The sequence below is a fragment of the Camarhynchus parvulus genome, chromosome 10 (assembly GCF_901933205.1).
Source record: "Camarhynchus parvulus chromosome 10, STF_HiC, whole genome shotgun sequence".
NCBI classification, from domain to species: domain Eukaryota; kingdom Metazoa; phylum Chordata; class Aves; order Passeriformes; family Thraupidae; genus Camarhynchus; species Camarhynchus parvulus.
The window spans coordinates 542,024-568,212 of NC_044580.1; the positions used below are offsets into that span (position 1 = coordinate 542,024).

The window sequence follows — 26,189 nt, forward strand, 5'->3', positions numbered from 1 at the left end:
AACCAATCACCTCAAATGCTAGGTCAGAATGTCTCCCAGTCCTCCAAAACTAACCTCAAACTGTCTGAACTTGACACAAAGCCACGAATTCCATCTCCTGATGAACACCAGTGAATGGGGAGAACCAGACACCCATCAGAGATCTCACAGCAGGGAACACCTCTGCTCAGAGACCTTCCTCCATTTCTGGTGGTTTGTTGCTCGAAGCTGAACCAGGTGAGCTGGTCATGGACAGAGCTTCTCAGGGGCTGGCACTACTCACTATTTCTGTGTCAAGCTGGATAATGTGACCAAATCAATTCTCCTGGAGTTTGCAGATGACACCAAAGAGGCAGAAGAGGGAGGCAGAGGCGACAGATGAGCCACTCTACAGTGACACTTGGACAGCCTTCATGACCAGGCCAATAAGAACTGCAGGAACCTCTGCAGAGATGAAGCCCTGCACCCAAAATGCAACAATTGCCAAGCAGCAGCACAGGCTGCTCCACTGCAGTTCTACAATTCGTACACTTTAATTAGTAACATACCAGTGTAAGGTAAAAGGCATAGAGACAGATGAACAAACAGACCATACATTTCTACCTCATGACACTGCACTGGAAAAGCAAATTCCAAACAAGTCTGGCAAAAAGTTTTATATATAAACAAACTGAAAAGTTCCTTGAATCCCCCAGACAGAGTCAGTTATCTGGGAAAAATGACTCACAGCTAAAGTATTCCTAATATGAGAAGGTTCTAAAGGCATTTAGGATTTTGAATCAGAACTATTTGTAAATTGCAAACACAAGTTCAGCTTATCAATACCTTAATACTGGAGATAAAACAAGCAGTGGCCCAAAAAAAAGAATTAACCGAATAACTCAATAAATACATCTAACAGTTGGAAAAAAGCCACATCAGAAAATACTTTGTATTTCACAAAGAAATTTTTAATATATATTCATTATTGAAGCCTGATTTCAAAAAAATCCCTACCTTCAGGATTTTTTAGCAGGTATAGTCCAGTAAACAAATATTTTTATTTTTACTCTCATGACATTAAAACATGTCCTATCAAGTCCCAGTGAGCAGAATGCTTGATCAAATGTGTGTACTTGGTAACTTCCTCAGTCCAAACAAAAGACTTGGAAGAACACCTTTAAGACCTCTGCTTTTTGTGACAGCAGTTTAAACATGCAAAAATGCAGCTCTCCTGTTATTATTTTACTTGTTTAGCTGTACTTTTAAGTTTTCCAATGCAAATTTATGGTCCTTACTATTCAAATAAACACAGCTTTTATCCTTCATTTGTTACACCATTCTAAAAGAAAAATGTATTTTTCAAAGTTATTTAAAAGCCAGTAGACACCATATGTCAAAAAAGCTAAATAATTAAATCCAAGTTGTTCCTCCTGTACACAATGCACAACGTAAAATATATCTTTAAAATATGTGAGAACAAAAATCTGTAGTGAATCTGGAAGAACTGGGAAAGCTGAAAAGCTCTTTATCTGGTTATGTGGTATTAGAGGTTGTTGTCAGGCACTGCTTCACTCAAGATGCAGCTTTTATAGAAAAGTCACCAGACCAACAGCAGATACTCTGCTCCCCATAACCAACCAAGTGGCTGTAGCCACATCCTTTTTTACCTTTTTTTTTTTTGAGATTTTGAGATTTTCATTTGAAACACGTCCCCTGAGGTACCCAAAGGGTTAAAGGTTTACAGAATGCTCCAGCTATTGGAGCCACTTCCCCTGCCAGCTTGCTCTGGCTCCTCTGAAGCTGCAAGAAACCACAGATTTTTTTGTGTCCTCTTGTTCTTCTCCAGGCTTATTCCTACTTCAGTTGCATTTTGTTGAATTTAGTTTTCCACTTTTTCTTCACTTTTCTTTGCTTGCAGAAATTCTGCCTCAGCTTCTTTGGAGCCACACCTTCATCTCTAGCAGGCTTAGCTGGCTTGCCTTGGGCTCCCATAGCTCCTGGCCTTCCCTCATGGGGTGTGTCCAACTGTCTTTTCACCCCAGCCATCTACACACACAAAGGGAGAGAATCGGAAAAAAAAAACAACTCAGAAAACTAAATTGGAATTACCAGAATTAATCATCTTCAATCTGCATTGAGCACAAACATACACAACTACATCCAGACAACTGCCTTCTAATTCATGTAGTTTCAAACAGACCCCAGGGCACATCTGGACTGGGACAGCTGCTCACAGTCAGCAGTGACAAGTGACCAGTCCTGCCTCTTCCCTGCCTACCTGCCTGGATTTCCTTCTGGCAGAAGGCAAAGTGCACAAGGTAATTAGGAACGGATGCACAACAATTTTGCGCTCATATGAAATCAGGCTGTGGCTAAAACATGTAACTCAACCTACAAACCAACTCACAGTGCACAAAGCTGGGCACAGTTACCACATGGCTTCTACACAAATGAGTCTCTGCTGAAGAAAAATAATGCTTGAAAATTTTATTACTTTTAAAGGGTCAAACTATCTCAAAAATAATAGAGGGGAGAGCAGGATCTTTGGGAAATTTCTAAAGTATGACAGAAATCACTTATTCACCAACACAAATTACAAAGCCGGATGGATTCCCAAAAAATTTCTGACCCCCAAAGATGACAGATAAACTATATCAGCTGCACCCCAAGGGACTGAAATAGTTTATTCCTAAACTGCTGATCTGCTTTTCCATCCAGTGAGATACTGACCTTCTGTTTCCACCCTTCCCAGGGTGCAGGGGGAAAGGTGCATGGAACTCTTCCATGAATGATGTGGTAGGGCAAAGGGAGGCTGGGATCCAGGGGAACCCACGGGACTGAGAGAGTGGCAGGGACAGCAGGCAGATCACAGTGAGCTTTGTGCAAGTTGTAGGATGATCTCGTGCTCTTGTCAAGAGAACTCTTGTAAATTGCAACTGATGAATCTCCTGCAGCGTGAGTCAATAAATAAGAGCCCTCCTCCAAACTAGAATGAGAAAAGTTCCAAATGAAAAATATTATTTAAATGTTTTTTGGAGCTTTTTTATTTGATCAGAATAGTTAATATGGTCTTAATGCAAAAGCAGAATATCTTTAGATGTTTAGTCCCTTTAGATGTTTTATAAAAAAGACTGAGCATAAGAAAGCATTAATTAAACTGTATTGATAAATACCTACTAATTAATGTGTTTATAATGTATTCATAACGTACTCATTTATCAACAATGTACAGACTGTCATCATATTCATCTAAACATGTAAGCATACACTGAAAACCATCCATGTTGGGCAAACTGTAATTCCTTAAGCAGCATCTTACAAAGAACGATGCCCATGTGGACACAGACACAAAGAACAGATGAGCTTCCAACACCCACAGGATTAAACAGGTTTAATCAGGAAGATGAGGTTCAACCAACTGCCCATACCAAAAATCTTAAGTCAAAAATCATGAACCTACAGAAATTATAAAGAGCAGGAAAAACCCTCTAATGAATGAAAAGGCTTCACAGTGCAAGAAGCATGCTTCACCAAAAAAATGAAGACACTTGCAGGCTGCAAGCCTTGAAGTAGCTATGGAAAGAAGCAGGAGAAAGGCTGCAATGTTGTACAGAGAAAAGCTGCTGTAAGTCAAGGTAAGCAGAAATGAACACAGGGTTATTTCTACAAATCAAGCAGAAAGACTGCCAAAACCCAAACTCCATGTGTCAGCCCATGTACATAACATTGCACCTCACTCCTGTGAACTGTTTACTCAGCTCCTAAGAGTCCAGTTTGCTCTCTGGAAAAACTGGTTCACAAACCTCAAGTTCTTATTCTTTTGTATAATTTATGCAAACCTTGTAGTACCAAGCACATTTTACACACTACTGCATTATGCTATGATAGACCTAATAGAACCTGTAAAATATAAATGTCTTTATGTATATGAAGAAATAAAAATCAGAATAGACAAATATTCTACAGAAGAAACAGGATGAGCTGGGCAGTGTGGCAAACAAATACAATGAACAAAAATTGAGAACTTACTCAGACACCTTCTTCAAAACATGATGAAGTATATTTAACGAATTTGCAGGTCTGTGAAAGAAAACAATAGCAAAAGTAGTAACTTGCAAGGCTTGTTAGGCTTTGAAATTCATTGCTAAAAAACTTAATAAAAACACTCACTTAATCAATCCAAGTTTTTCTCTTAAAGCTGCTGAAGAAATCTTTTCTAGCATAATAAGCTTTGATGTAAAAGCATCAATATGTCCTGAAAAAAAGAATTAAATTAATACACTAAAAATAAAACCAAACAAATATAAGAGCATAATTTGCAGATCTTTTTAAAAGGATAAAAAAACTTTGCTCTTTTGGCATTGAACAGTGAAAAGCACTTATCAATGTTGCACCATAATAGAGAGTAAAATGTGCAGCTGCTTTAAGCACAGGTATCTGTACCCTGACTGCCTTTCCAAACCAAGAGATGCCTGACTCCAGCAAACCTTACATCTTGGGTCGTGTGTGGGATACACAGCCTTATCTTGCCATGGCCTTAATCTCATCAGTCACTTGTACTTTCTCAAGTTCGTTTGACCCTTATCACTTTGCTTCCTCCCTGGACAGATCCCAAAGGCTGATCTTTAGCAACAAATTTACTTGTGCATTTAACATACTTGCTTTTCTATTCTGATCTATTGCATGACTTTCTAGGGATGCTTTGTCTCTTGATTTTTCCCCCCCTTCCTTACCTGAGGAATTACAATTTACAAGTCAGGCCTTGATCACAGCAAGTTGTCTTTAACAACTTTGTCTTTGACACAGTGAGAAGCAACAATTCAAAGCTCTCCTCATTACATTTTTAAAATAAAGGCTGCCAAGGACAGTTTAGTCCACATTTCACTTGATGAGCAATAAGAATCACCAGTATAGCTCGGACATGGATTTGTCTACTGTACTTTGCCTTCTGGTTCTTTCCATGCTGAGGTTTTCCCAGAAATCTATTCTATTTCAGCTCCCAGAAGGAGGATGAGGAAAAGGCAGCATAATAAAACACAGCCTACTCTGGAATTTACTGTCTTACTACAAATCTGCTCTCTCAGGAAGTGTAAATGCTTCAATTGCACAGTTAAAACTGCTAAATCAAAGCATTTCACATTCCAGGCTAGCCATCACTAAGTTTATGTGCTGTATAAGAAGACTAAGCAATAACTCTCACTTCAACAAATTTAAAAAGATGCACCAGGACAACCCATTTCTTTAAACGTTGTACATTTGTTACTTTTCTTGACATCAGTATTTTGTGCAAGACTAAGCAGCAAAATTTCGTATTTTACATTGCTGACTACAAAAAGAGGCTTGAAGTCATTATTAAAAATATAATTTAAAAAAAATCTGTTTGAGTTCTGTATTCCTCACCAGCCTCTCCTCAAATCAGACTTCTCTACTTCTAAACACACTCATAACATAACTGGGAAAAACAGTAATTACAGAATATCTATGAACTACTTCCACCTAGTTTATATAACTATATCTTATATTCGAGAAGTGACTGATTGAAAATACTTGACATGTAGCATTTTTTTTTGTACCCATTCTTCAAATAATGTTAATTTAAAGGCCAATATTATTCCATTCACGTGAAGGTAAAGTGTTCTTGCAGAAAGTTTTGCTTAGGCACTCAATGCAAATAAGTGAGTAATGCTCAGGGCAAAATGCTCCTATTAATCAGCAAAGCTTATCACAAGTTTATTTACTGCTTAGACAAGTACAAGTGCCTTATTTGGGAAGCTTGTCACAGAGATAACTGCCTTTGCAGATAGAGGATTTCCCATCTGAGCAGCAAGGGGACTTAACAACCAAGCCAGGTGCTTTGCTAGCAAGAGGAAGGCAGTGCTCTTTGTTTGATGATGTTATCTCTGCTTTTTGAGAACATCCTCAAAAAACCACCTCAGCTTCATTTCCCCCCGCTGCAGCTGCTGCAGGAGGCCATGGTTACACATCTGATTTCTGTCTCAACCCCTGAGTCACAGCAGAGCTGAGATCCTCCCTCTGTCCCACTCAACAGTGCTGGACAATTATGGGGCACAGAACAAGGTCCAAAGAACTTTTGATCCATACTTACTTGGTAATACAAGAGATGGTTGAGACAGCAAATTAAGCTTTTTCAAGAGCCAAAAACACCTAGGCAGTTTAACACTGAAGTCTGCTACATGCTTAAAATTTAAAAGTTAAAGGCTTAACTAACTGTCTGACCAAGAATGCAAGTTGTAGGTACTATGTTAGTAAGATGATGGTTTTCAAACCATGTTGTTCCATACTTCCACACTCATACTGTGAGGTAAATTCAAAAAGAGAAGATGTTGCAGGGTGATGTAATACCCTGTTTCAGCTATCCCAGCTCCTTTCCCAGGGGTGCCAATACTTTCTCCCTTCCCCTCCCCTTGCCTCCTGTTGAGAGCTGTCTGTCAATCTCGATATGGCAGCAAGGGCGAAGTTCAAAAGATGCCCCTCAGCCCTGGGGACATTGGGCTATCCAGGTGCCACTTGTCTCCTGAGACTTCCCCCCTCCCACCTGGTTGGTGGCACACCTACCCCTTCCCTCCCCCTCTCCCCGGGCTTAAGACACGGGCACCACACGGTTTGGGGTCCTGTTGGAGCTGTTGCAAGATTCAGAGATCTGTGACCTAGGAATAAAGCTCTGGATGAAAACCCTCCAGCAGGACCCATCTCCTTTTTCCTTCACCATCACCTAAGGCCTTTCCACCAGAGGTAAAACTGAGTTCCTGCTTGCCTGGACTTGTCCCACGTGCCAGCTGCAACATACAGCTAGCCAAAGGTGTCTCTGAGGTGAAACCACCTCAGTTGCTGCCTCTGGTCAAGCAGCAAGAGCCAGACGAGCCCAAGCACGTTCCATTCGTGGGCTTCCTGTACGATCCCATAATATTGGGATCATATTCCAATAAGCAGTAACTTTATGTCTTTACAAAATGTTAGATTTAAAAATTCTTTTATTATAGAACACAGCATTTCACTTGAAATAACTCAAATTACAGCATGATTTCAGAAGCTCTCTGCCTTTCTCCTTACACTGAACAGATCACCGCAGCAGTCTTACTATCAGGTATCAGATTAGTGACAGAGAATGAGAGAGTCACCCCATTTTAAGTTGTCCATAACACCAGGATATCATCACCCTCAGAGAACTGTCCCTGGAGTTTCAGGACAAAGCCCTCTGCTGCAAAGAGCCCTCTGAGTAAATCTGAGTGTAACATTGCATTTTTCACAGCTCCCTTAAGAGTACAAACTGAAAGGCAGAATTTCACAACTACCTTGCAATATACCAAGAGCAGAAGACTCCCCAAGTAGAATATGATAACAGCTGCCTATAAAAAACTGTGGTAGATGCTCTTTCATAGAATGGATATTTACTTCCACATATTTTTTTACCTACTCTGTAAGAAACTGCATGGCAGTACCAAGAATCTGCCCACAGGCCAGGAGCACCCATTTACTGTGCAGGACAGAGACAACCCAGAGAATCCTGTGTCTCCTCAGAGCCCACAAAAGGAGAACTCCTGTGGGCCCCAGGCCTTGCTTCTGGAGAGTGGATCCAGGAGCTGACAAACCAACACGACTGGAATATCCCTGGGATTGAGAAGCACTGGTGACTTTATCTCAAGCATGGGAACAGAGTTGTGCTGGAGGCCAGTCCAGGGCACTGCCAGTTCCACAGCCAGCAGGGACCTCCAGGAGACAGAGGAAAGCTGTGCTGGAAGGGGAGGGTTTTGTGGCTCTTCATCTGCAACACCCCTCCACACTCATCCTGCTGTCTCCTGCATTCCCAAGAACTTCCATAAAAAGAGGTGGCGGCCAGATGAGCTCTCTGCAAAGTCCTGTGCAAGCCATACCTTCAATTTCCTGTATTGGGAGATTAGACAGACACTCACTCCTTTACCTTGTGTACCCCACAACACCAGCCCTCTCTCCACAGCTCACTGTTTCCTCACACTGCTTGCCACTCTAGAAATGTTAATAAAAACTTTGATAACACTTCCTACAGGAAGCCCAACTGCAGTGCAGCTCAGTATGATGGACACATCCCCAGTAAACACTCAGAATGCACTCAGACAGTGCTCTGCTTGCTAGAGAGAAGCAAGGCCTCTGTACTGTACATTAAGATACAGCTATAAACAGAGAACTCTGTACATAATTAGCTCATTGTAATGATTTGTTTTTTAATGGAATGGAAAAACCACATCAAATGCTGCTTTTAAAGTTCAAAATTAGAAATATAATTTCCATTGAATAAAGAGAGCAGACCAAGATGCAACTGGCAAATGCATTAGATTTCACATAATCCTAATAATTCTATGGTAGCTTGCCTAGTTTGTATGTAGAAACTAGAAAACAGAGAAGTTAGCATTTCTAAAATAGCATTCTGATGTGAGCCAACAACAGCAAAAGTGTAATTCAGTGCACAAGTGGAAAGGTTAGGCAACCACAGGCCACAACTGCTGCCATAACAACCTGAAAACCCAGATTTGTTTATACAAAAAAAGCAAGGCAATCCCACTGCAGAACATCCACTCACTGTACAAACAGGATTGCCCTCACTCAGCAGCATGTGCCAAGCATATTCTAAGTATCAACTAACCACTTCATTGCAAATTTTCCTTTTAAAAATAATATTAATTACAAGATAATTGGTATCAGAAAGCTCTCCATATATTAAAATGGTTGTTAAAAAAATCTGGTCACATTCCTTATGTATAGCATTTTAATTTCTCATAATATACACAACCTATATCTCAACAGACATAAAAACTTCCCAGACTTTTAAAAATGTCATTGTACAAACATGAATACAGCATTTTCTACAGGACATTGATACTATTTATCTAAAACCAAAGCTGGAATTTCCTCATCCAGCACCCAACAGAAATTTTAGACAAAAAACTTACTGAAGATAGATGTAAAAAAACAAAAATAGAAAGTCAAAATAAGAAAGGATATATGGAATACACCTTTAATAAATACGTATCTCTCCTGTTGTTCTACAAATACTCACACATACATGTGGCTTAAGGAAAAACTCAAGACATGAACTTACCAACATAAAACAAGCATTTAGAATGCAGCATACTCTGTGTCCAGAGCTGGCACACTTCACTTTCTGTAAGAGCTTCCACACCATAGTAGGCTTGGTACTCCAGTTTTGGTAACAGGAATATGGGACTTGGCTGGAAAAGAGAAGATAAAAGAAAAATTAGCACTCACTGTCCAAAAACATCCACAATTTACTACATTTTGTAGTTTATAATAGCCACAGTCCTCTACCACAGCTGAAGTAACAAAGACATTTCAGAGATTTTGTTCGAAGGTTCACAATTTGTGAAATCCACAGCACAAACTCTGGAGTACAGACACTTTATACAGAGAAAGGTGAAATCGACAGGGAAAAAAAAAGAAAAAAAAAAAGGCCTGGCCAAGCTTTTACAAATAATAAAATTCTGACACTTAGTAATTTTTCCATGTGACTAAATTAATTTCAAGTTTACATTTCTGTGCTCTACTGCCCTCTGCAGCAATTTAAGAAAAAACACACAACATTTCTAATTAGCCTATTATTAGCAGAATTCTGCTATTCATCACTCCTCTCACAATCTCACTTGAAATTAGAACCTAATGCTTGGAGTCTCATTTGAAATCAGAGGTGACCCTAACTAGTGAGTTAACCCTAAAGAGCACTGCCAGTCCTCACTGACAACCCCCAGTCTAAATGTAAGCAGAAATTTGAAAAAAAAAACCAACAAAAACAAGTGATTGGTTTCTGAATAATGAAGCAGTTATTCCCAGGCATTTATAAGCAGTGGATCGATAGCAAAAAGATGGGATTTCTTCAAAGCAAGATGCTAAGCATAGACTCTTGGCAAGTAATCAGTGTTACAATGATTATTTCCATTTCAACATAGCACAAACACCTCACAAAACACCTGCCTGCTGTAATTCTGGGATTCTCAGGATGGACATCCACAACAAATTTTCTGAATGATTCACAGGACTCTTAAAAAAAATTACAAATTACTAAGAATTATAGAATACAATTTCCTTCTCTTGATGCTGCAAGGAGTATTTTGATTACAGTTGCATTTGAACCATTTAATTCCATGACAAACTTTTTGCTAAGAAATGCCACAGTATTTTCAAGCAGAACAAAGAGAATCTCTTTTTGGGTTCTCTGTTGTTCATTTTATCTCCTATTTCCCTGCTTAACTAGGCAAGATAGCAAGGCTGAATCCTGGCTTGAAAGTATTTATGGTCAAAAACATTCTCAAAGCCTTGGGCCAAACCCTAATTACTCCATTAACTTTTAAGAATAGCTCAAAATTACTTTTTTTTTACATAAGTATCATTACTCAGGCATATTACTGTAGTAAAAAATGAAGAATCACTTCCTTATCTTCTAATCAAGTACCTTTAAAGAAATCACAAGTTATTCTTCCCTGTCCTGCTATAACAAATATTTACTTACAGAAGACACACTGCAGAGTCCCAGCTGTCTCAGTGAAAGCATAAATGCTATCAAGGACTGGGAATCCCAGAAATGCCAACATTTCAGAGTTGAGCACAACTGTTTAAAAAAAACAAACCAAAAATAGCTGAAAACAAAATCCTTACCTTTTGGGCTTTTTTCTTTTTCTGGTATTGTGTCAGCGAGTTGACTTTCTGCACACTGCAACGCACGAGTAACAGCAGATCATTCAAACTGAAGAGTTTGTACACAACATTGCCTTCCTCGGGTGCTTGATACTCTGAGGAGTCTTCCTCAAGCAGCTGAAGTTCACTTGGCAGTTTTGCTAGAGAAAATGAATGAAACAGAAAATGTCAAGCTTGGACATTTTTACACTGAAGCTGATTAGCTTTGTTCCCTTGCAGTAGAGTTTTTTGTTCAGGTTTTTTTTTTTTTTTTCACTCCAGGATCTCTTTTGTTTCCTATAATTAAGGGGTGAAAACTACTTTGTTAGGCACAAAAAATTCTTATATTAAAAAAAATTAAAATAATTACATTTGGGAAACATTTTCTCTTAAAGAATCTATTTCTAAATAATCCCACATCATTCAATTTCTCACACAAAGAACTCCAAATGTGAGACTCCATTCTGGTACAGAAGTAGTTCAAAAGCTGCTTTTTAAGCCACACTCACTCAGCACAAAGGAGAGAAAAAATTTATTTGCAATGAATGGCTCCTGAGAGCTGCCATCCATTCATCAGGCACTGAAGTAACTCAGGTCTCAGGTCTGGATGGCAGCACAAGTCTCCCACCACATGGAGTTCAATCTGGACACCAGAACATTCAAAAGGTGCTACTGCATCTCCCAGGGCAGCTTTGAGGACGTTAACAAACATCCTTTCAACCTTTAGAAACATTTTAACAAAATGTTTCAAATAAACACAGTAAACTCCAAATTGGTTTGCTGAAAATGTATCCAATTCTTTCTTTTTTTTTGTCCGGCAGATATGTGGAAATATGTCTCCAAACTATACCTACAAACAGGGATTGCTGTTGTGCTATGAACAAATACATTTTTAACATTAAATTTAGCGTTTATGTGCATGCATACTGTGGGAGATATTACCCAAGGAACTGGAAGTAATTTTCTGTTAGTAAAATATATAACTCAATTCTGGCTTTGTGCAAAATAGACATCCAAGAGGTTTCTCAGCTTGTTACAGAACTTTCCAATTGTAGAATTATGCTTTCTATTCCTACACAGTCACTTTTCAGCACGTTGGCAATATTGGTTTAACAATCTCTATTAAAAAAAATTTATTATAAAATCTGAATTCTGTACTCCATCTTTTTAACACAAAGAGAAATAAAACATCGTGCCTCAGCCTTTCAAACGGAGGGAGGAGACATGGTCTTAGCAATTATTCAGTTAAAGCAATAAAAATGTAGGAAGTGATAACACAGTTTCAACTAGAACAGAATTAATTGTGTTAACCTATAGATTAAGTAATTAATTCCTACATGATCAAATGCACACCTCCTCAGAAAATACCAAACACGTTTTCCCACCAAAAAGCATGGATTTGTTGGAATTAAATATTTGAGAAGAGCATCTGTCCTGACACAGCCCATCCAGTTTCCTGCATAGTTATCCAACACAATGAAGTGTTTCTAACTTCAGCTGTTCAGAGTTCAGATGCAACTCAGGCATGTGAGGAAAACCTCCAGGGCCATGGTCCCCAGGATCTTCACAACTTGTAATTCTGGGCTAAGGTCCAGGGGCAGCAGAGATTCCATATCCAGCTAATGGCCTGAAAACTTGGAGAGGTGGATTGTAATGAATCCTCATTTGCCTTCTGGGACAGAGTGCTGGGAGTTAAGCAACAGCAACTGAACCAGGAAGCTTAAAACTTAAGACACACAAATTTAATTTTTCCTCCATTTTTAACAGCATAATTTGATTAATTTTTATTCTACAAAAATTGAAATAATTCTACTTTTGATTGACAAGAAACTCCTTTTGCAGACTAGGCTACTCAAATATTTGAATTTCTATGCAAAAAGAACTCATTCCACTACCAAATGATTTCTCTTCTTAAAAACCTTGTGCATAACAACTTATTCCTCTACAGTAAAACAGTATTTCACATTCACCTCTGTGGACAAACAGCTCCCAGTGCTCCCTTCTGTGTGCAAGACAGTAATTCCCACACAGAAAGGTACTGTTAACTTGAGGCACATCTCTAAATAGATGTAAGAGATGCTCTATTGACACACTGGGTTCAATTTTCCTCCTTACACAATGACCACACTTACTCTTTGGCACTCCCTCAAAAAGCCACGTCCAGGTATTTCTAGAGGAGCTGGTGGCATTGGAGGCTGGGGCTGGCACAGATTCTGTGCTGGAGGTCATCAGTGGCTTTGGAGACTCAGGCAGCTGGGCTGGCACAGCATTAGAATTATCACAGCTCACCACTGGCTCAGGAGCTTTTGGGGAAGGGGACTTAAGAAGTTCAGTTTGCATTTTCAAAATTTGCCCGACAGGATCTGATTCTTTGGATAACTTTCTTGGAGGTTTCTTGGAGGCTTTTTTGCCCTGATCTGTGGTATGTGAGCAGTCAGTGATGCTTGCTGAAGGACTCTGAGCAGGGCAAGGAGATCTGGCAGTCTCTGCTGAGGTAGAGGAACCAGCTGGTGGTACAGCTGGCTTGCATGGAGCAGCAGTTTCACATTCTGCATCAATCACCAAACGCTCTTCATCCGTGTCACTGCTGCATAAAGAAGTGTAAGTCTCTTTTTTCTGTGCACCATCAGGCTCTTTCTCAGAACTCACTGCAACAGGTAGAGGATTTAATTTTGTTTCACGGTCCAATACTTCCTTGGTCATGACATCCTGCTGTGCTTTGCTCAGTCCTACCTCCACTGACTGAAAGCTTTTACAAGGAGAATGTTCTTGAGGGCTGCAGCCTGGAATGCCATCTAATGATGGAAGCTGCACGCTGGCACATGCTGAATGTTCTTGCTCAGAAAGGGTGTTTTTCTCCTCTTCATCTCCTCTGTTTATGGCAGATGAATTCTTCCCCGCCATTTTCAGGCCATGAGATAGAATTTTAGCAGTGTTACTAGCTGTAGGAAAAGTAGTTTCCATTTTACAAGTTCTTGAGAGCTTGGTTGTTGCTCCAAAAGTTTCAAGCTCTGTAAGATCATCATCGAAGTCCATCCCTGTGTCATCTGGAGGAGGAATTGTCCTGCACTGGTAGGTGTCAGGACACACCTTACCACAGGGATAAGAAAGTAATAAAATTAAAACATGCCAAAACAATTAAACCAAGAAATGAGACATTGCTGAACTGAAAACACAAAAAAATGTTCTACCATCCATATTTCACTGTTAGGAAAGAAGATCAACAATTGAAAAACAATTGTTCTTGTTTACTACTGAATATCTTGGGTTCTATTTAAGGGACTCAAGTTTAAAGGCCTTTCTAAAGAGTACAAGTTCACTTGTACTTCTTCCACTGAAGCAAACTGATCAAAAGACATTTTAATGAAGTAAGTATTAAGGCTGAGATGCCCATGTAGAAGCACTTAAAGGAACTACACAGGGTCTGTAACTCAACAACAGAAAAACCACCAACAGAAAACCTTAATTTCCCTTTATCACAGGAAAAGCAACTCAGGAATTTTAATACAGGGTTTTGGTTTTGCTTATTTTTAAGAATACATGAATCTACATACATCCCACTGAAGCAGGTTGTCCTCAGCTGGTTTGTCCATTGATACATCAGAAATTGGAACATAAGATGTTTTAGTTGCTAGGAAATCCATTGGAATTTCATGGAAGATTTGATTCCTCTCTCGTACTGTCATTTCTTTTCTCAGCAGAGGTGGATCAACATAAACCACTTTAGCTGGTTTGCTACCTTTCCAAGAATGAAAAGAGTACATATTAAATGAAGAAAGACTGTTGTATAATTTAAATAATAAATCTTTCATCTTCCAATTACAGTCAAATCCACTGCACATAACACCAGAAGAAATGAAAAATGATCCTTTCATTCATTAACAACAGAAGATAAAAGTATGTCCAGATACAGTGTGAATTATTGTGATCCTGCAGCAGCAATACACACCACATTAACAGCTGAACATATTTCAAATGCAGTTGTAAGTAGAGAATTTGTAAAATAAGAACTGAGGATTCATCATTTCCTATACAGCATCATATCATCAAATGTACTCTGTTTTCCAAAAAGATCTTTTCTTCTTCCTTGTTTGAAAGTCAATTCTTTTTTTTAAGTCTCGTTGCCAGCGATAGCTGCAGTTTATTTCTCCTCTAATCAGTTAATTCTGTCCAGGCTCTGCTGCCCCACTCCTTTGTTTGCACCTAAACACACTTACACATCTGACTTCCCCAAAAATAAAAGCAATGCCCTGCCCATCCCAGCAGAGAAAGCCAAGGCACATGGGGAACCCAGTCCCCAGAGTCTCCCTGCTTTATGAACAAAAGAAAATTAAAGCAAGGGGTTGGTTACAGGGAAAACTGGAAAAGGAAGGCACAGGGAAACCCTTCAAGAACCTCTGTGTATTTCTACCACCATCTGAATCCCCTTCAGGTGTTAATTCTGGATCCAAAAATTAGGTTTTAAAACTGTAATGCTGCTACAAAAGGAGTCGGGCATTATCTTTCCCAATAAAGTCATTTAATTTGCACAGGAAAATGAAAATACGTAGATGTTGCAGGTATTTGATAGCTTATTTACTGTCTATAAGTCTGCTATAGAAACTTGGGCTAGAAGCACAGATGGACATTCCAACACAACAAACATTATGAATACTTGAATAAACCATACTGTGTTAAAAAGTGTAAGGGAGGAAATTTATATTCAGATTACTGAAGAAGTGCTTGACAAATAAAGTAAAGCAGTCAGGTGAGTTCATCAGCTTATTAAAACATTTTCTGCTGCAATTGAAAAAATTATCTTAATGGACATTCATTCCTTATTTACTATTCTGTGATGTAATTAGATCCTTTTAATTCCAGAAAAGGTTTGCTCTTTGCTTTTTCATAAAATTTCAGAATTTCTCTGTTTTTTTATTTTACTGAAATCAGTTCACTTGATAATTTTAACAGGTTCATGCAGTTGTTTTATTTGCAAGAACAACAACTTAGAGTTTTGAAAAGCAAAACTGGTTCTAACTAGTTTTTTGTTTTGGCTTTTTCCCCCAGGTGGAAAATAGCTGAATGTCCATATTCAACATTTACTAACTGTAGAGGTTGTTCCTATTCTCAGTAACAAGATGGAAAAGGTACAGGAAACAACATCCAGTGACCCTGGATCAGCTTTGCAGCTTCTTTGGACAACCCTCCCCATAGTTTTAACATCAAAAACATCCCATACCTGCAACAGTGATCATTTTAACACAAACTGGAATTTCCCACTGTTCCTTGTAGTTCAGTCCATGATTATTCAGTAGAGTAAATAATGATTGACTACTTAAAACAACTTGGGGACAATATTTCAAAGCAAGTTTTTCTGCGTTTGAATCTGAACTAATATCCTAAAGAGAAAAAAAAGTTATTTCTTCCAAAGTTGTTCTTTTAAGAAATACACATAAATTTAAATTTACAAGAAAAACTCCAAACTCAACCAAAAATGGATATATACAACCCCTACCCCCAAAAAAAGTCCAAAGACTACCACAGTGCCAGGTTTCAAAGGAAATGAAAGAAAAAAAACTTCCCTGAAGGTTTTTAGCTCAATCTAATGCATTCACTTTGCAGCATAAGAAAACACATCTTATTAACTTGTATTTTCAGTTAATTTCAATACATTTGAATTACTAGGTTGTATAGGAATTTAGATAATCACGAAATACAGGAACATGCTGAAGCAAAAGAAAATCCCCCAAACCAGATTAACTCACAAATATACACTACAGAGCTTCTTATGAGTTAACCAACAGCACAACAAAGACATCTAATACTGAAGTATGGTTAAAACTGCACAGTTGCTTCAATACTGATTAGATATAAAGAACCTTAAAACAAATATAAACTCATCAAGAATACAAATTCATAACTGAAATAATAAAATTGTTAAATTTTACAAGTACATATTTCCATGAAGGAAGGAGGCTGGGAATGCTCATGAGGCAGAAGAACATAATCAAGGACTATGAAGATAATGGGAGCCCAGGAGCACTGAGGACCATGAGAGAAGCAAGAAAAACCCAGCTATGCTCTTCTGTTCTTTTTGCTGCCACCTCAGCCATCATCAGAAGGGCGCTGTTTAACAGTTTTGAGGCTTATACCATTCTCCTGCATCACCCCTGCTCCTTTTTTCAGCAAGTGTCTCTGAAATTACAGTGCTGCTGGTGAAAGCTTGGTTTTTAATATGTGAAGAAACTCCTTAAAATAGCTGAGGAAAAGTTATGTGGAATAAACAGTCAAAACCCTCAGTTCTACAGTATGAAAACTCCCTGATTTTCCCAGTAGAAAAACACAAACAGAAATTCCAGCTATTTAATGGTCCAATGCATTCTAAAAACTGTTCAACACATAAAAAGATCAGATTGCACTTGTGTACAAAATATGCCTTAAAAACAACAATACAAGGGTTACTTACATTATGCATCACATGAGCCTTTTTTTCTGGGGTTATAATAGATGTAACAGTGCTATAGTCTGTGGGCAGCTGAACAGGCATGGAAGGGAAATCTGTTTTACCACGTCTTGCTGTACCCTGGGGGAAATCAAGCAGCATCAAAAAACAGCTTTCACAGCAATCATGCTCACCCAACACTGCATTTCTTATGAAGAAAAATATTAGAAATTTACACAGGTCCACTATAAAGCTATGTGATATAACATACTATCAATGTAATCTTTTTATGGTAAACATCTGGTGAAAAGGGTTAACAGACTTACTACCAAAATAATTTTAATTAGTAATTTAAATTATAAATTATAACCCCTAACTCAAAAACTGGGTAATAGTTGCAAAAATCCCTAATCCCTGCCTAACACAACTCTGACATAATCCTACTTACTTAAAAACCCCCACAAACCCCATCTGTGTACATAAGGTATTACCATTGCAAGAAGATTTTTTTCCAACCTAAAGGTCAGCTGTGTATGAAACTTTCCTCCCATGATACTCATGATCTCCTGCAGGGTGTAAACCTCTGGATACTTCTGCACATGTCCAATACATGCACGCAGCAATTCCTAACACAAAAAAGAATAATAATTTATGCATTTGTATCTTTCATAAGAATGGGGGATTTTAGGATGATTTTTTAATTTTGAAAAGTGTTTTCTATAATTTCAAGTTGCATTTAAAAACTTACAGGTACCGATTCAGATCTATAATACTCTCACAATCACTGTCACGAGAACTGCAATATATTCCAGATTCTCCTCAGCCCTTCATAAGCAAGGCTGACAATGTAAGCACACAACTCAGGCCAATAATTAAAAACATGCAGTTTAGTACAGTCTGAAATGTGCTAAATAGGTAATTTTCTTTTTAGTTATTTATCTTGGTTTTTAGAGGAAGTAATATTTTTTGTGTTACCACCCAGCTTACACTAAGCCTAGGCAAAAGTCACAAAGGTAAAGGCACAGGATGATTCCATTTGTGTTGAAACTCACTGTCCTGTCAACTCAACATAATTTTTACAAAACCTGAATTAAGTATTTAGGATATTTAGATTTTGTTTAGTAACTAGAAAGAGTGCTTTCTGCAAGTTGGTTAAAACAAAACATAGGCCTCTATTTCATTTTTAAGTCAGAGTATTAACAATAAATACGACTTGAAGTCTGGAGACACATTTTGTGACCAGATGACATGATACAAAATTGCAAAGCCAATCCCAATATTCAGGGTGCAAAGAAAAAGAAAGCAAGATCTTTGTCTTCACATGTGCCCAAACCCTGTGTTAACCCAGTAATGGGAAGGTTTAATGAACTTTTTTCAAAAAAGTGCTAAAAACCCAAGAAGAATGCATGAAGTTGCATTCATGTTTGATCTTAGAATCATCAAAGTGGATATTTAACACAGCATGAACTAGCAGAGGGTTATGATTAAAGCCTCAGTAACTTCTAATTAAACACACTTTATAACATGCTACTGTAACATGCTACTAAGCCTTCCTGTGGAGGTAAGCTTCACATTCTGCCCAGCAGTGTCTATCTAGGAGCCACTTCTTAATGGAAATGCATACTGAGAATGCAGCTTCTCTTTTCCTGAACAGAAAGAAGCAATTTATTTATTTATTTGATGAATAAGTATGTTTGCAGTGATTTCTTCTAGGACATCTTTTTGGCTCCAATGAAGCACAGACCAAGCCCCCTGTGCAGAGCAGGGGAAATGGCCACTTCCCTATCTCATCCCAACAGAAATCAGCAGGGCAGGCAACACCACAACCATGAGCACTTCCACCTACCCTGATCATGATCCCAAGACAGTTTATTAGGAAGGGCTGGAATTAAGCATGGCACTGGTAATTACCTCAGTATAACATAGGGCATCTTCAGAGATGGCATCATAATCCTGGGCACAGCTCTTTGCAGCGTTTTGGGCAAATTTCATAAATTCTGAAATTTCATTGCTTACTACTTCTTTCATTTGCTGGGGGAAGGAAAAAACTATTTTTAAGACAAAACAGAATCTTCTATGCTAGACATGTAACCAACAAAATTTCCAGAGAGACAGTACAGGTAGTGATATGAGGGAAGGAAAAATTCCACTTGCTACTCAATTTGACAAGTGTTCAGTTTCACTTCAGTAAAAAAAATTTTTGCAAGGCCCGTTTCCTTTAAAAAAATCCCAAACCAGCAACACACTATCCCCAACAAACAGCAAGTTTCCTTTGATACAGAGATTTAAAAATAGAGAGGTTATAAGACATGGTTGTTGAAGTTTACCCAGCAAAGTCACAAAGAGTTCAGATTTCGTGAGAAATTTTAAGTAACAACAACACAGTAGTTACTGATGTGCCTGGAAACAGTATTTCCAGCAGTAACATAAAGTAGCAATAAGGAAGCATGGGAAAGCAAATGCAATGGCTCAAAACAATTTGCCAATTAATTACATTTTACAGGACTCAACTAAAATGATGCTCCCAACCAACATAAAGGTGGCCCATTCACACACATGGCTGAGGCTCAGCAGCAGGGGGAACTCAGCCCTTCCTGTGTGAGCACAGCAGGGCAGCACCCAGGGCCCTCCCTGCCCATGAACACAGCTCCACAGCTGGCAAAGATCACATCAAAGGGTACCCACAGCCTAACACTACCTAAGACTGCTACAGCCACTATGAAATGCTAAAATCACAGTAAGGACATCTCTTAACTTCCTCCTCAGAAAAAAAGGGGTGTTCTGGGGACTGGGGGGCTGTTTGGTCAGTTGTCTAAGATCTACACTTATCCTCAGTTGTTCAGATCACTTTAAAAAAAAACTACAAAAAAGCCCCAAAACCCCAATTTCAATGAAATTACTAAATACATTTTCAATATCTATTAAAAAGCTTATCCTGAGTACTTCAAATCTTTATTACCTTTTATAACACCATGAATTCTATGACAAATTGAACTCAAAACAAGTTTTCCCCCTTTCTTTTATTCTTTGTAAGAAAAAAAATTCGTATGACTCCCTCTGTGATGGTCATATCTTACCATATATGTGAAAAATTCCCTTTGACTTGCTTCATTAACTTGGAAATGGTTTCTTTTTCCTGAGAACTTAGTCATCAGATACAAGTATGTCTTCTGCTCCTTTTCAGTCAAACAAGAAGTAAATGGATAGGGGAGTCTGGGTTCTGGGAGAGGATGGTCATCAGCTGGGCCTTTATCCTTCCCCTCAAGTGACTCTGCAGCCTGCATGCCACAAGCCTGTCTGTTTTCTGAGGAGTTTGCCAATGCCTCTGCATTTTTCTTTGCCTCTCTGAAAGAAAAGTAACAAATGAACCAATTTACAGCTTTCACATAAATACTAATATTAGTCAGAAACAACAAAGGCAGCTGTGCAAGCTTGAGCTGCTCTGAGAGAGACTGCCATTCCAATTCCCACCTGTGCCAGGGGACTGTTCTTACTCTAAAACTTCACCTGTACAATCAGACTAACCCTTAGTGCCAGCAGCAGGTCTGCAACTGGTTTAAAAACAAATAAACAAAAAAGGTAGGGCTCTCTGTTGTCATCTTATTGCAGGGGTTCCATACTGTTGTCTCCTTATCACAAAAGTTCCAAACCTTCTTGGTGTTTCTTGTGGGCATCTCCTCAGAGCACTGACTCTTTTTAACAAAGCAGCCAACTGACTCCAGTTTCCTTCTCAACCAGCAACCCCACTCTTTTATAGCACTCTTCTTCTCATTGGTTCAGCTGTGGCCTGGTAAAGTCAGGCCTGTTCCTAATCTTTGATAATTGGCCCAGCTGCAACTCCTTAGGGGTAAGATTACTTTCTACACTATCTTTATTTTCTTATATTCTATCCCCCTACAATTTTCTTTAAAAAAAAAACCAAAATGGTGTTAACAAGCTAAATATGAAACACATTATTTGTTCTGGAAACACACACTATTAATGAAAGGATAAAGAATCTCCACATTTCATCACTCACTGGTGGCCACTGTTCAGAAACTGAACTAAAGGTCAGACAGTCAGTCAGTTCTGATAGTAAAGGAGAAAGATTTAACTGGAAGAAGCCTTTCCTTCATTGAAGAAGAAGGAAATCAAAATTACTTCATTGTAACAATAGAAATTCCAGATTTCAATGAAGGAATTCTTATGGAGTACACAAATCAAGTATTTAATTTTCTACTCTAAACAATGCTGGAATCAGTCACCAAAACTAATAGTAGGGTAGGGCAAGGGGCATGGCTGTTTTAACAACAATAAAAAAGTAACATAAAGCTTGCTCTTAAGGCAGCTCCAGTAAACAAAGGCCAACCAGCCTAGCCCTGGTCTATTTAAAATAATTGTACTTCAGAGAGGAAAATATTTAAGGCTAACAAAATGAACATTAACTGCTGATCTTGGAAAAAGCATATTTTTAAGATACTATTTCAGCAGTAGAAAACATCTCAAGTGTCATTCAAACCCAGCAGTATCTCATCCACAGTTCTTAATAACACTTCACAGCTGTCTCTCTAAATATGAGAATGTGTCCATCCTTGTGGCACAAACTGGCAAATTTAATTAAGCTGTAGCAGCAACAAGATGCTGACTCAGATATGCCAATGTAAGAACATCAAGAAATTCTAGCAGCTTAAATTGGCTATATTCAGCACCGAATGAAATGGCAGCACATCAAGATCATTTCACTATGCACTGCTGTCACAGTCTTCATTGGGGTGCAAACCAAAATAATCTGACAGAGCTTTTCTGGCCATATTTACAGCATTATACTCTATTTGAGCTGACAGCTTAAATTTTTCCCCTTCATTTTATCAGCAACCTGCTTCCACTGCTTCTGCACCAAGAGAAAATACACTTTTGTAAATATCTATGAGAAACTCCCCAAAATCAGCAAATTTCCTCCAGCTTTTACTTCCACACTCGCTTCAACAGGTGTAATTTCTCTTCCTCTTGACTCTGGTGACACAACCCAGCTCCATCCATTTCTGATTTTTACCAGTGCAACCTCTCTTGCTTCTTCTGGCTGTAAACCCACCCAAACCACACACAGCTGGCCACAATTCCCACTCCTGAGTGTCCATCCCAGAAGGGATCTCCTAAGGAAGAATCCCACAGCAGTACCAGATGTACCAGTAACAAGCTGTGAGGCTGTGCTTGCATCTTGCCAATTCAAGGGCATTTGCTCCAATAGGTATGAACCAGAACAGCTTCTCTAGCTAAAGAGGTGGGGTGAAGCCATGGGATGTAACAGGCAGCCCCCTCAAATGCACACTCTCATTGTCAGTTCATAAAAACACAGTAATTCCCCTCTTGAACAAACTATTTCCCCACATGCTGAACTCCCCACTTAGCTGGTTTCCCACCCACATTCCTCCCAGTGAAGGTTCATGCACCAGGCACATTCACCTCCCTTATCAGCTTAATAAGTTCTGAAACCAAGAGTCTAAATACAGACCCCTCAAATGCTGAGATCCCGCAGCAGGAGCCACACTTCTCACTATGTGAAATCAATGTTATTCTACTTCCTCAACCTAAGAAAATAAGAAAATGACACCAAAAGTGCAAAAACAACACTACTTGTACCACCTGTGTTCACACAGCTTCATTTCCCAGAGCAAAGCACTCAACCTGGACTCCTCCTGCTTTCTGAATTTTCACAACACACAAAGCACAGGCCAACAGCAGGAACAAACCCTCATGTGCCAAACAACATGCAGCTTTCCCCAAAACAGTATGGGGATGTATCCATGGCATGGTAACAAAGAGCACAAAATGATAAAATAATATACCTGTTTGATAAATGCCAGAGTTCAGAGAGGCTCAGAGACAAGGAATGTTTCTCATAAAGTTCATGGGAGAAAAATACTTCCCGGCCATTTTTTGGTGGAATATCCCTAATAAAAAAAATTTAAAAATAAATATATAGCAAAAAACCCAAAAATTAAAGGCCACTTCTACTCCTGAGAAACAAAGACAAGAATTATTTTATATGAAAAAAAGAGAGGTCACCTACACAGTGGTTCCAGATTTCCTTTTTATGGAAGTTACATTTATACTAGTGCCTTATATTTTTTGATAGTAAGACATATATTCTGCACAGTACAAAATAATTTCATTAATACAAACCATCAATTCTAGGTATGGTGAAATTCTCATGGGAGTTTCACACTTTCACAGGTTCATGAATCAAAAACAAACTCTGCATTGAAATCGCTGGAACTTTGGAGAAAAATACACCAGTTTTAGCTTTTCAGAAAAGATTTGTTCTTGTCTTCTACGCTGATATGATATTCTATATTGCCTTTTTTTTTTTCGAATATAGTCGTTCAAATGAACAGGGTTTATACAATCCCAACCTCCCTAACTACTGTGTAAGGTACGAGCAAAGATTTTATTTACGTTTTACCTCACTAACTAAAATTTCAACAAACCTCGCCCCTCTAGGGTTAAGGAGCCGAATTACGTATTTGCAGAGCTTTTCGTATCAGAAACACGACCAAGGTCCCTGCCCCGAATCCCCGCCGGGGATTTACGGGACCCCGCAGCCCCTGAGGCGGAGCCCCGGGAACCTCCGCGCTCCTCCCGCTCCCACCGCGGGAACGACAGGAAATGGCGCCCGCCCCCTCGGGGCGGCGTCCGGCGGGGCAGGAACCGAGCCCGCCCCGCTCACCCCGGGCCGCAGGGCGTTCTGCTGCCGGCGGGGCAGCGCGGAGCTGTGTCCGCCGCCCACGCCTCAGGAGCGCCCGGCCAGGCCGCTCAAGGAGAGGGAGACGCGCTCACCATGTCAACGGCGGCCCCGCGGCCGCCATCTTGACAAAGCTCTCAGGACGGCAACTTCGCGGTTCTTCGTCTCACCGCCTCAGGACCTTGGCCAATCAGCGCCCGGCGCATGCGTCAGGTGGTCTGAGTTAGCCAATAAGAAAACGGGCTCGAGCAGAGCCTCAGAGTGTGGCCGCCATTTTGTGTGGGGCGGGGCGAATGGTGGCGCGCAGGAGAACTGTGTTGGGAGATTTGCTCCGTGATCGCAGGCGGAGCCTAGGCAGGAGGTGGATGTCTCGGCCGGCACATCCCGCCCCTCCCCGGCTCTTTCAGAGGTGGGGCTCTGGGTAGAGGGTGGGTGTCCCGGGTGGCTCCTCCCGCTCCGGGTGTGCAGAGGTGGGAGGGGGGCAGCTTGTCACTGAGCGGTCGGAGGCGCGTGAGGGCTGAGGTGCCCACAGAGGAGGCTGCGTTCAGCAGCATCCTTCCTCTCTTAGGCGTTTAGTTTCCCTGGCTCACTTCTCGTGAGCAGAGCCGCGAAATCTTTTTTAACTGATGGGCAGGCTTCCTAGTATGGTAAAATGTGGAATTCGGGTATTCTCACAACCCGTAGGTCTGGGTGATGGAAACTGATTTGCCTGTGGTGTTACAAGAAGACGTGATGCCAGTCACTGCCCTAAAGATGGGGAAATGATGAGGGCAGAGTGTGTGCCTGGTGTCCTGTGATTAAAATGGGGCACTATTTTAAATACAAAAATACAGGAAATACAGGAAAACTCAGAATGACTCAGAATTATTTCCAAACCCACCAACAAGGGAGTCTTCAGCTTGCTTGCAGATCAGTTTTAAGGATAGTGATTTTAATTCTGCCCTCTTGATTTGTTTATCTCAGAGAAGCAGAAAGGTTTTCTGTACCACTGGATAGACCCACCCAGAGCCGAGCTGTGGAATTACCCCCTTGTAAGGAGTGATCTTAGTTTCCAACCCAGGTATGGTTAACAGTTCTGTAGCTGAATTATGAGAACACTTATCTTGGTGAATGTGGCACCTTAAATCCTACTTCAGGCTGCATCTCTCTAAAACCTACAGTATCTGATTGTTTTGTTGTTTTATCTTTGTACTTCTGTGACACAAACATGAACATCAGGAAACAGGTTTCCACTGTGAGGGTGATGAAACAGTAGCACAGGTTGCCCAGGGAGGTTTTGGAGTCACCATCCTTGGAAATACTCAAAAGCTAGGCATGGTCCTGGGCAACCAGCTCAAGGAGAGCCTGCTTGGGGCCTCTAAGTCCCTGCCACCCTCAGCAGTTCTGTGAAATAATCAGAGGTCAAGCCCACCACCTCCTAATGCACAGTTTAGCTTTCCTTATGGGCAGGCACAGGAGGGAGTTGTCAGTTTGTCTCACTTCAGAAAAACTCCTGTGTTTTAGATAGAACTATACAGTTCTTTATAAAGGTGTTCCCTAACCTCCATGTTGGTGGTTAGGAACTCTTCTGTGACTGGGAAGACTGGGCAGGATCATGGCCTGAGGATAAGAAAATTAAATCTGGGTTTTCAGTGTCTTGACTGCTGTAGACATGGAGCTGCTGTAGAACACATGGCACTGCTTAGTGCTACCATTCTGGGAGTTATCACTTACACTCCTTTTTTTGTAGAGTTATCTGTAGGTGAAGGCTGCTTCCAGATACAGTGCTTCAAAGACGAACGCTAGAATCTATTTCTGGATCATGGTCAGACATATAAATACTGAGCTGTTAAAAGTCTTGTCAAGACTGAGGCATTTCTGAGTAGGTGCAGAAGGAGAATTTCACATGCCTGAAGTCTTAAGACCAAGCATGCTGCTGACACATTCAGGTATTCCCAAAGTTAGCACAGCAGAGGGAAGTGGCAACTTTGACTTTTGATGCCTAAATTGTATTGAAACTTCAATTTTGATACCCAAATCCTCATTTGTCTGACCTAAAATCTGACCTAAAGCAGTATTTCTGCTGGGAGTGCTCACTGGGAGGGTTTTGTGCCAAATTTCTTGTATTTTGCACTTGATGTAGTGAACTGTGATTTCAAACAAGACGCCTTCAAACAGAGGCAAGCTACATTAACCCACATACATTCTGAAAAGGTTTAGAGCTCTCATTGGCCAAAAGGGGAGCTTAAAAGGTGTTTGGGGGTCAGCTTGTTTCCCTGCTGCTGACAAAACATGATGTACGTGCTAAACCAGCTCTAACATCCGTGTGGTCTCATTTTGTATCAGTGCATTCCTTAAGGAATAAACCTAATAAACCATAATTCAGAAAACCAAGGCAGATGCGACTGACAAAAAAATAAAGACAGA

General features: G+C 39.9%; 1 protein-coding gene across 4 annotated transcripts; it reads right to left on the reverse strand.

The window, feature by feature from the left end:
* Nucleotides 1–496: 496 nt before the first annotated feature.
* ICE2 (interactor of little elongation complex ELL subunit 2) lies at nt 497–24,004 on the reverse strand. Of its 4 annotated transcripts, none has more exons than XM_030955535.1 (15): nt 23,879–24,004; nt 22,888–22,992; nt 20,140–20,407; nt 18,974–19,093; nt 17,554–17,688; nt 17,087–17,203; nt 15,860–16,019; nt 14,196–14,380; nt 12,774–13,731; nt 10,624–10,802; nt 9,056–9,185; nt 4,132–4,216; nt 3,991–4,041; nt 2,692–2,947; nt 497–2,007 (listed from the first exon to the last, which is right to left on the reverse strand). In XM_030955535.1, exons 1-15 carry the CDS (start codon nt 23,905–23,907, stop codon nt 1,816–1,818), a joined length of 2,970 nt encoding a protein of 989 aa, XP_030811395.1. In that variant the 5' UTR covers nt 23,908–24,004; the 3' UTR covers nt 497–1,815. The 4 variants fall into 4 exon arrangements, with proteins under 4 accessions (XP_030811395.1, XP_030811397.1, XP_030811398.1 ...); XM_030955537.1 differs by lacking the exon at nt 23,879–24,004 and adding an exon at nt 23,530–23,712; XM_030955538.1 differs by lacking the exon at nt 22,888–22,992 and having other exon boundaries at nt 23,879–23,923.
* Nucleotides 24,005–26,189: the final 2,185 nt, after the last annotated feature.

What these genes read in the sequence shown, in the direction of transcription:
- ICE2 (XM_030955535.1), bottom strand. Translation starts at nt 23,907, where the DNA reads ATGGCGGCCGCGGGGCCGCCGTTGACATG. An exon ending in GAAAAACTTGGATTGATTAA is followed by an intron (nt 4,042 to 4,131) that starts GTGAGTGTTTTT and finishes TTTCTTTCACAG; the next exon opens with ACCTGCAAATTCGTTAAATA. An exon ending in GGGAAGGGTGGAAACAGAAG is followed by an intron (nt 2,008 to 2,691) that starts GTCAGTATCTCA and finishes TTGTGTGTGTAG; the next exon opens with ATGGCTGGGGTGAAAAGACA.